This window comes from Quercus suber, unplaced genomic scaffold (genome assembly GCF_002906115.3).
Source record: "Quercus suber isolate HL8 unplaced genomic scaffold, Cork oak 2.0 scaffold_515, whole genome shotgun sequence".
Classification (NCBI taxonomy): Eukaryota; Viridiplantae; Streptophyta; class Magnoliopsida; order Fagales; family Fagaceae; genus Quercus; species Quercus suber.
The window spans coordinates 524,950-535,808 of record NW_027069964.1 but is presented as its reverse complement, the minus strand read 5'-3'; the positions used below and the strand labels follow the sequence as shown (position 1 = coordinate 535,808).

General features: G+C 33.6%; 1 protein-coding gene across 1 annotated transcript in view; it reads left to right on the top strand.

The window, feature by feature from the left end:
* LOC112027548 (germin-like protein subfamily 1 member 20) overlaps nt 1-10,859 on the top strand; it is a 14,527-nt gene that overhangs the window by 1,610 nt on the left and 2,058 nt on the right. The window contains 2 exon segments of the mRNA XM_065763599.1: nt 8,872-8,979; nt 8,982-9,021. Coding sequence (XP_065619671.1) covers nt 8,872-8,979; nt 8,982-9,021 — 148 coding nt within the window.

The window sequence follows — 10,859 nt, the reverse complement described above, 5'->3', positions numbered from 1 at the left end:
TTTTTTTTTTTTTTTTTTTTTTTTTCAAAATTGTTATGTTAAAAAAAAAATTAGATCTATATCTAGAGAAGATGTAGATCAATTTTTTTTTTTTTGAATTCAAAAAATTTCAGATTTTTATCTAAGGAAGGTACAAATCAGTTTTTTTTTTTTTAATTGAGAAAAAAAAAAGTACTCAAATTGCGTTGAAAACGATTCTGAAAAATGACATTTTCTCACTGTTTTGACCATACCTTTTGCTCCATAAATAATTTTTATGTAAGTTTTATTTCATTCGAAAGTAGACATCCTAGGCTTCAGTATGGACACAAATTTTTCCTAATTTGAATTTATCTTCTATAGTTGAGCTAGGCCCTCAAAGCTGTCAAATCAAGGTTTTCGGGGAGCATGCGTACGCATGAATCATGCACGCAGCATGCATGTGCAGGCCAATTTTCTAGGTTCCAAAACTTCATTTTTAAAGGCCCAAAACACCATTCTTTGGTATGAGCCGGCCCCTAGACCCTTGGAAATATCCAAAGACCATTAAAAAGCCCCCAAAACCCTAATTTTAACTTATAAATACTTATCTTATGTGTAACACCTCAATTATTAAGTGTATTTTGGAGGAAGCTTAAGGGGAAAATTGGTAATTTACTCAAGATATTTTTAGAGCAAATTGGTAATTAAGCTTTTCAACTTAAGTTAGCCCCCCCTCCCCGTTTTCTTCCTCATTTCACGTTGATATCTCTCTCCCTCTTGACCGGTTGCCCCTTCTCTCTATTTCTCTATCCTTCTATCTCACCCACCCACTGAAACACACAGAAACACACTCTAGCTCCCATCTCCTTCATCATTTCTTTCCCCTCTCTAGTCAAAACCTCCCTATTAGGGAGGATTATGTTTCCATTGATTCTCCTAGTAGAGCCAAAACTCCATGAGATTTTGAAGTGCAAGAGACCCAAGGTAAAAATCTAAGTTTTCTCTCAATTTCTTCTATGAAATCCTTTGGGTTTTGTTAGTTTATGATGTTTATGGTATATACTTGATGGGTTTGGTAAGTATTGGAAGTCTAGAGGGTTATGAGGATTTGGGCAGCAAGAATTTTTATAAAATTCGAAAATTTCAAACTATTTGGGGGTGGTTGCTTTGATGGGGTTTTTTTGTTGTCTATTTTACTAGTGGGTATTTGAGGTTTGGTTTCCTAGAGCAGCTATATGGGTTTTTTTGTTGCATGAGTTGATTTCAAAGTGTTTCCTTTGCATTTGAATGGCTTTGACATATGTGAATGTGGGCATGTGCTTGTTGCATGCCAAGTATTTGGTAAATTGCCTATATGAGTTAGAGGATCGAATTTCTTGACTCGTGTTGTGATGAATATTATATGAGGTTATTGGTTGCATTCATAGTTGTTATCTTGTGCTAAAACATGTAGCTTTGAGGTTAATCAAGTCTAAAAGTTTTTGGCATAGTATTAAGATTATAGTAATTTTACTTTGGAATTATTAATTTGTCCCCTACAGATTTGAGTCAGCTGCAATACATGATTTTTAATAAATTATAGAAAAATCGTTTTGAGTTGAATTTTGGTGGTACATACTAGACACATAAAGGTTTCTCCTATTTAATTTCAAGTTAATCGGATAACTTTTCATAGACCAAACAATGTTTAGAAAATGGCTAGCCTACTGTGTATTGAATCTAAAAATGCGATGAAAACGCTGAGATTTTGTGGAATTTACTTCAAATCTTTGTTGAATGGATTGGTTTGTAAATTCATGTGCTTTCTTCGATATGTGTTTTACTTAGTTAAGTCTATTAATGGTTTGGTTTAATCATTTAGTGCTCTAAAGGGAAACTCATGAGATATGCTACCCCTATTATAAATTGATGTGTTTTATGTTATGTTTATATGTGCACATTGCTTGTAGTGGAGAATTAAAATGCTTTGGTTTTGTGCTGCAGCACTATGAGTTTGTATGCTTGTTTGGTTTCCATTTGGGAATGGGTACTTGTCTTAGGTTAGGCAAACTAGGCTTTAGTGCATTTGATTTATTTTAGGAGATCATATTCGATTTTAGAGACAAATGTGATGATAAACTTTGTGATAGGCCTTGTTATTAATAGGCTTGATCCTTATGTTTCTAGATTTTGAGATTCTTGGTGATGGACCTAGTGACAGGATTGGTTGATTTTGTGATGCCCGGTTGAGGTAAAATTGGTTGGCTTTCCGAGGTAAGTAGCTTTTAATGGGATTTTTGGAAAATAACCATGTTGCATGAACTTTGTTTTTGGGTTAAACACAATTTGGAAAATTATTTGTGGAACTATATCTTGTTAAAAAACTATTGTGTTGTAACTGTAATGTATATGACTATTTATGAAAAATGCACATGTTTGATATTGTATATGGGGAAATGCATGAATATTTGGCATGGGAAAGAAAATCATCTCTGATTAAATTCTTGAGAATGAATTTTATGGATTTATTGCATTATTCGCAAAATTTAAAGATGCTTTGATAATTGGGAGAATTGATACAAAATCTTTTGACAAGAAATGAGTTTGAAAGCTTTGTGAAGCTTGTGAATAACTTTGGATATTAAAAGGTTTTGTGAAACTACTTGGAAATGAATTGTGTTTTGAATTCATGTAATCTGTGAGCTCTTTATGTTTTACCCTTGTGCCATGACATGTGATTACCTAGCTAGATACTTTAGTCTGTGTGACATTGGCATCTTAGCACCCGTCTTTGTGACGGCATATGAGTTCTATTTTTGTGACGGCAGATTAGTTCCAATTGTGTGTCGGCAATGAGTTTAGTCTTTGTGACGATAGATGAGTTTCATCTTTGTGACGGCATTGTCACGTGGCCTAGGGTTGGATTTTTTGGTTTGTAACATTGTTGTTATTGCTCATAATGTATAGTATGTAGTTTCATGTTAAAATATTTTAAGAAAGCTTTGTGCTACATAGTTTTAATCATTCTTGTCATTTTATCAATGGAAATGGATTTGCTGGATTTTCATTGAAATTCCCAAAGTATAACATGTTTTGTAATATGCCCATTATCACGAGACTTACATTTCCCCCACCTCCATTAATTATGCTACTTACTAGGCTTTAGCTCATCCCACTGTCCAACAATTTTTCAAATAAATTTGCTATACCTCGAGCATGGAGCTTGTTTTATTGGTGGTGATTGGAGCACTATGTTAATTGAGAGATTTATGCTATGATTGATTGGTGACTCAACTTTTTGAATTTATTAAGGCCATAGCTAATTCTATCGGAGGTTGGGTTCTTGAGGTTTGTTAGCCTTGGTTATGGTAGGCATAGATTTTATCATTGAGGTTGCCTATCCTAGGAAGGATTGTGATTTGATGTTGACGCATTTGAAGTTTTGAAATTTTGTGTATATTTGGAGACATTATTTGTAATTTGTATTGTTTGTAAATGTGTTGTAGAGCTCTGACTTGTAATATGAAGATTTTAGTATGGTTATTTTATCCTTATCATGTGTTGAGGAAAAAAAACAAAAACTCCTACGTTCTCGCTCTTAATAGTTCTTCTCTCACGCTTTGGACCCCTTTAGGTTTGGGGTGTGACATTATGTCTCCAATTAAAAGCCTAGCTAGAGAGAGTGATTTTTTGGCCTCCATCTTCTCCAAAACCCTATTTTCTATTTTCAAAACCCTAAGGTAGGGCCTTAGCACATTTTTTACAAAATTAAAACTTATCTTTAGTTTGTTCTAAGGTAGAAATTTTGCTTTCAAAATTGTTTTTTAAAACCTTTTTCAGAATCTTTTGTTCTTGTGCAGTGATTACTAACTTGTTGTGTTCTTTGATCATCTTTGTCCTCTTCATCTAACTTTTATGTTGTAGGCACTAAGGGGTTGATTAAACAATCTTAGAACAATGATTCTAAAGCAAGGAGAGTCTCTTTTCTATGATTTCCCACATTGTTACATAGGGTTCACATGATTCTTTGTTTAATACTATATTAAGTGTTCTTACTTGTTTTAGTTGATTCTATGATCTTTTTTTATTTATTTATTTATTAATTTGACCGTGGTTTAGTTTATTTTGTTTTTGTTCTCTTTTGTTTCTTTATTTCTCATCCTCTTAAGTTTGACATGTTTATTGAGTTAATGTTAGTTTAGTATAATTGTTTGATTCGTTTCATATTTGTTTGTTTATATTGACATTTTTTATATTTTCTTTATGTTAGTTTAGTGTTTAGGGTTCTACTATGCTTGCTTGATTTATATGTCTATATCTTTAAATGATTAAATCTATAAAAATGTAATTTTTTGAATCTGTACTAAAAAAATGCATATGCATCATCAAGTATGCGTGCGCATGGTTCAACCATGCGTACTTATAGTTAAGTATGTGTGCGCACCCCAAATCCAAATTAGGGCAAAATTCTTATTTTTGTTTATTTAGTTATTTTTCACATGATATTTGATTCTGTTTGACCATGTTTAGGTTAATTAATTGTGTTTAATTCTTTTTCATGTTTGTTTGGATCTATTTGCTATGTTTGGTTTATTTTATAATCTTTCCTTATGTGTGTGATTTAATTGTTATATTTTCCTTTTTCTAATATGTTTGATTGTGTTTTATTTGTTTCCTTTTATATTGTGATCTTTAATATGTTGTGATGTTATTTCCTTAAGTGCATGATGTATGTTCAAGTTAAGGATTAGAACTCTCTTAATAAACTCTTTAATTAAATATGGCTTAGTAATACATAATGGAGGCCAGCCTACAAGCCAGGCAGTCTTGGGTGCCTAACAGCTTCTCAAGCCGTATCCAAACTTCAGACCCATAATTTGGTATGTAGACCCATGCATGTAAGTGATTGGCCCAAAAGGCCCAATATGGTTCATAGAGCTAATCTAGGTGATGACTCCACTTTTCTCCTCTGTAGTCCACTCGGCTAGGGCATACTCTCCATTGCGCCCACATTAGTAGAATCCAGATTTTGGTTTGGAAGCAAGATTAAGATAAAATATATAAGACGAAATTAATTCTAAAAAAATAATATATAAAAATTTAATTTATTAAACTAAATACTTGATTTGCATAGAAAATATAATGTAGATATAAGTTCTAATTTAATTTATTCATTCTTGGTTCAATTTTTTTTTTTTTTCAAGCTTAATGTGTTAGTATGATCATTGTTATGCCTAAACTACTTCATAATTTAAGTTGACTATAAATATATATATTTCAAACAAGTAATATATATATATATATATGTGTGTGTGTGTATAATGTTTTTTGTATAATCTTGTAGACACCTATATATATATATATATGTATGTATGTATGTATGTGTATATAATATGTTTTTTGTATTATCTTGTAGACACCCCATTTTCCTATATGCATTTAACACTATTAAGTGGACAACTGGTAATTTCAAGCCTCAAGTGGTAAAAATGCCACTTTAGTATATATATATATATATATATGTATGTATGTATGTATGTGTATATAATATGTTTTTTGTATTATCTTGTAGACACCCCATTTTCCTATATGCATTTAACACTATTAAGTGGACAAATGGTAATTTCAAGCCTCAAGTTGTAAAAATGCCACTTTAGTTCCAATTTCTTCACATAAGATAAATCTTGAAGTTATAATGATGAAAACAACAGGCCATGGGCCTCAATCAAATCACTAGAATAAAAGATATCAACAAATCAAGTCTTAACGGTTAATATACATCTATGTGGTTAAGTCTGATCATGTGTAATTATGAACAATTGATTTTGATTGGTCCCATGTGGATTTAATTTAAAATATATAACATTTTGTGTTCCTATTGGTCAAAACTAAATATATTGGTGGAATAGCTTGCACTTTATTAATCTGGATGTCAAAGTATTAATGATCCTTTAAATTTTGGTGAAATAAGTCTTTTTAAAGGGATTGATTCAATGATAATCCGGGCATATTAATTCTGAAATAGTGGTAATGTTAAGAGGAGTTCATTTGGGCCTATGAATGATAATTATACTACAAAACACATTTTCAAGAAATGGCGATTACTTACTATTTCATGAATATCTCTCACACTACTGTGAATTTATTATTGGGGTTTTAGTCATTGTAAAGTAGATGTAGGGTGGTAGAAAGGAAAGCCCATCCCCGAGCTAGGCCTGGCCCATCCGAGGCTGAACCCCAGCAGAAAGGAACGTTCATCCTAAGGCTGGTTCTAGCCTATCCGGGGCAAAAACCTGCTCGAATAAGACCCACCTTCACTAGGTGAGACATAATTAGAAATGTCGTTCCTCAGCATGACTAAACATGCAAGCGAGGATCTATCTCTGTTCAGGATATAAAGTAGTGTCCTGAGAAATCCGCTAGCCAAGCACAAGATTCGGCGGCAGGTACAAGTTACTAGAAAATCTTCTTAATAGCAGAGTTTAGGTCCCACTTTTGGCACACGACGAAACATGTTGAAAAAGTGATATAGACTTAGAGACCCACTCCAACCCTATAAGTGATGGGTCTCTGAAAGAGAGGTATAAAAAGGGATGGGAAAATTAGAGTAGGGATTGGAACCAGAATTAAGGAGAGAAAAGCGTGAAAATAGAAGGCAATCTCAGAGGTAAAAAGGTCTAGCTTAGACCTAAAAAGGGTGAACTTAGCCACTTGGTAGCCTCCTCGGCTGTAACAACCTTTTACCATAAGAATTTCTCTAGGACATCCCATTATGGGCTAAACCAAATCTGGAATTCAAATTAATTGGGGGTTTGACCCCAACTAGCCTAGGGTTGTTGGGAAAACACCACCACAGTAGACATTTGGAGTTTCAATTGGAGAACAAGAATGAATTAATTCTGATAAAAAACATGTGGGATATGATTTATTAAATTTGTCCCTACTAGCTATATTTGGGAAGAATCAGGATTTTTAACCCTCTGCTTGCACTCTACTCTCACCACCCAAGAAATTAATGAACCAAAGTCAACTCTCAATTAAATGCCATTTCTCCGTCCTTTAGAATACTCTTCCCCACTCTATAAAACGAGGTGGAATGCTTGTTCCAAAGCAATCCACTTCCTTAGAGCTCTTTAGGAAGTAACAAAGAAAAGGTAATTTAGTGCTTTGTTCCTCTTGGTCTCGTATAACTAGAAGGGTAAAAACTGGTCCTCTAAGTCCCGAGTTCTCAACTTGATACTTGACTTCACTCCTCTAAAGTTCTTATAGGAGCACCTTGATTCTCTTTTGGGATTTTAGAGGAAGTAACAAAGAAATAAACCTTGTGGTTTGCCTTCTTAGTTTTGCCACAATAGGACAAACCCTTGGATGAATTCTAACTATCGATTGGCCCAGCTGGGTTAAGAGCCCTAATTTTGCTTCACCTTTACCCGATCTATCACTCTCTCCTTTCTACTCTCTCAGTCGCTCATTCTCGAAGTCTCGACTCTACTCTAACCTCATCGTCACAGACCCACGACGAGAGCTCTTCCTCCTTCTTGCCGCCGGTAAGTCTCTCTAACTCTCACTTTCTCTATCTTGCTTGCCCCTGTACTGCCAAGCTGATTTTTTTTTTCTTTCCCCTTTTGCCTTCCCTTCTCTATGTTTTTTCGTTTTTGGTTTTGGGGCCTTGGGCCCTTTGGCTCATGTTTGTATTGTTGTGGCTTGTTGTGTCTCTCTGACTCAGAGACCAGAGTATATATATATATATATATATATAGGGAAAGGAATTTGGCTTGTTCTAGTTAATCCAACAAAGTTAAATATTTCCTCTTCCTTTAATTTGTTTATTTGCTCATTTTTTACTTTAATTATATACTTTGTATGGACATTATACGGTGGTAGTGGCAATGTGGCATTTAGAGCAACATACAATGCAAGCATATTTCAGTAATACAAGAAATGGCATGATTTTTGCATATGGAATTTGTGATTCAATTAATGGAGACTGTAACAAATTCCAAAATTCAATTTCAAGTGTATGGAGGAAAACACTAATATAAAGAAGTAATTTCATTTTCTCACTGAAGGGAAAGGAAAAAAACAATCGAACCATTGATTTTATAGACTAATCAAAATGAATTGGGACCAAGAATTCTGAAAGTTGGCCCAAAATTTTGCCTTGCGGTCCTCCTTGTTACCGAAATCTGAAGATCTTAATATTCAATCTGTCATGTTAGATTTTTGAAGTTTGAATTATTCTACATTTAGCTCAATAAAAATGAATAATCCACCTATTGTATACTTTCTTTTGGAACGAAAATTAGAATTCCAATCCCAGACTATCAAATCATATAAAAGAAAAAAGCCTAATTCTTGAATGCATATTAATCCACATATAATTGAATTAGCTCATACATGAATCATTTACCCTATTCATACTATGTGACATTGATTTCATTTTCACCCACCCATTTCTAGGAGAATCTATCTCTTATAGTATAATTATATGAATCGAGGATTTATCTCTCACAATGTATTAGCTTCTCACAAGGCATGGCTCCCACACCACATACTATATATGAGAGGAATCATGCATATATCCAAATCATTGAATCCTATGAATCAAAAACGACATTCGAACTGTCCCTTCTTTCCTTGCGACTGTGGCTATTTTGGCCTTGGCATCCTCCTTGGCTTCTGCCTATGACCCTAGTCCTTTGCAAGACTTCTGTGTCGCAATTAACGACTTCAAATCTGGTGGTATGTATAAAAGACACTCTCATTCCTATTAGCAGTAGTAGTATTATCAATCAAGTTCTTTTAAATTTACTATAATTCTCACATTAATGAAATTATGCCCTACGGTTTTTTCCCCCCTACACGACATGTAACTCTACATTGTTACAAAAATGTCTTATTTGTGACAATAACAAACTTTTATTTGTGCAGTATTTGTGAATGGAAATTTTTGCAAGGACCCAGCACAAGTAATAGCGAATGACTTTTTCTTCTCTGGACTCAATATTCCCGGAAATACAAGAAACAAAAACGGATTAAATATACTCTTGTGAACGTCGATAACTTAGAGGTCTCAACACTCTGGCATATCTTTGGCTCGCATAGACTACGCACCATATGCCGTGAATTCTCCTCACACTCACCCTCGCGCACTGAGCTTTTGGTAGTCATTGAGGGTACTCTTTTAGCTGGTTTTGTCACATCCGACCCAAACAAACTTTTCACCAAAGTTCTAAATAAGGGAGATGTCTTTATATTCCCAATTGGTCTCATTCACTTCCAAATCAACATAGGGGAGACTGCTGCTCTTGCCTTTGCTAGTTTCAACAGCCAAAATCCTGGGTTGATCACCTAGCGAACGCGGTCTTTGGATCTAATCCTCCCATCAATCCTGATGTGCTCATCAAGGCCTTTCAACTAGACAAGGTGTAGTTGAATATCTTCAAAAGGCATTTGTGCCAAATTAGAATTCTGGAAAATACATGTAATAAGGATAGTGAACCACTATGTGGTTTGAATAAAGTTTGTTTGGTTTTCCTCAATGTAATGTCATTTAAATAATAATTATCAAATAAAATGGTTTCTTATGATGGCTTTTAAGTATCATGGTGTCATTTGCAAGGCAAAATTAGTGCATGACTAAATCTTGATTACACCTTGGATCCATGATGTTTGAAACCACAAGTATTTGTACTATTATATATAAACTGAACAATATTGTATTAAGCATAGAAACAATTTTTACTTTCATTTTTAAAAATGGTAAGCCAAGTTGAGGGCTCAGTGGCCCTTTTTTTTTGTCCAAAAACCACTCCTAAAAGTATCGATGAAGTTCCTTTTTGGTTACAATATGGAAGAGGGGTTTGAATCTTTGATGTCTCTGTTGAAAATACTAGGATGTGCAAGTTGAGATACAAGGTCCTCAGCGTTGAAAAAATATTTTTGAGTACTCTTGAAATAGTATGAGTACTGACATTTGTGGTGTATTCATACTAAGGAATTATGGAAAATACTTATACACGGCAAAGAAACGTTATACTTATGCAGTTAAATAGAATTATTTTTTCTGCCTTATTTTTGATGTAGAAAATAATGGAAAATAAATATAAAACTCTTTGTGGTGGTCTACCGCTGCATGAGTACAGTGATGTTAACGGATAAGGCTTTTCATATTGTGCATGATGGCTACCAAAATAATTGCTAATAAATTCAATTTTCATTGAGTTTTCATATCAATTAATGATTGTTGATGTAAGAGGTACACTTGAGTTATATCTAATATTAACTTACATGTTAAGATAGTGGTGGAATTAGGATTTTGGTTCGGGGCAAGATTAAGATAAAATATATAAGATAAGAGATGGGTTCAAGTTACACCTAGTGTAACTTCACAAGAGTTACACCTTTTGTGAACCATTAATTATTGTTAAATCTAAGGGTTAAAAAACACTCATAGTTTTGTATTTATTATTCCCTAGAAATTAGTAATTAAGTCATTAATTCTTCTTATTAAAAATAGAAAAATAAAAAACAGCATTAACTCTCTGCTTTCCATCATCTTCATCTTCTCTCCCTCTCTCACATGGTCTTGTGTTCTATCTTGTGGGTGTCAATTGTGGGCTTGAAGACAAGAGAGGCAATAACAATTGAAGTTTTGTTCAGCTGTTAAGTTTGCAATTTAAAAAATGATTTTGGATTGTTTAGCTTTGTTCCTGTTTTGCTTAAATAATTCTCATTCCAAATTAAAATTATTCCAAAGTTCATGAATGGTGTCGTTAAGTACTTGGTAAAGGACAAAAAGCTAGAATTTTCGTAAAATGAACTTCAATCCTTATACGATTCAAGTTAGTCGTGGTTGCACAGGATTTCTTTTGATTAAGGAATAAGAAATCAAACATGGCTTTCAACCTTTTAACAGC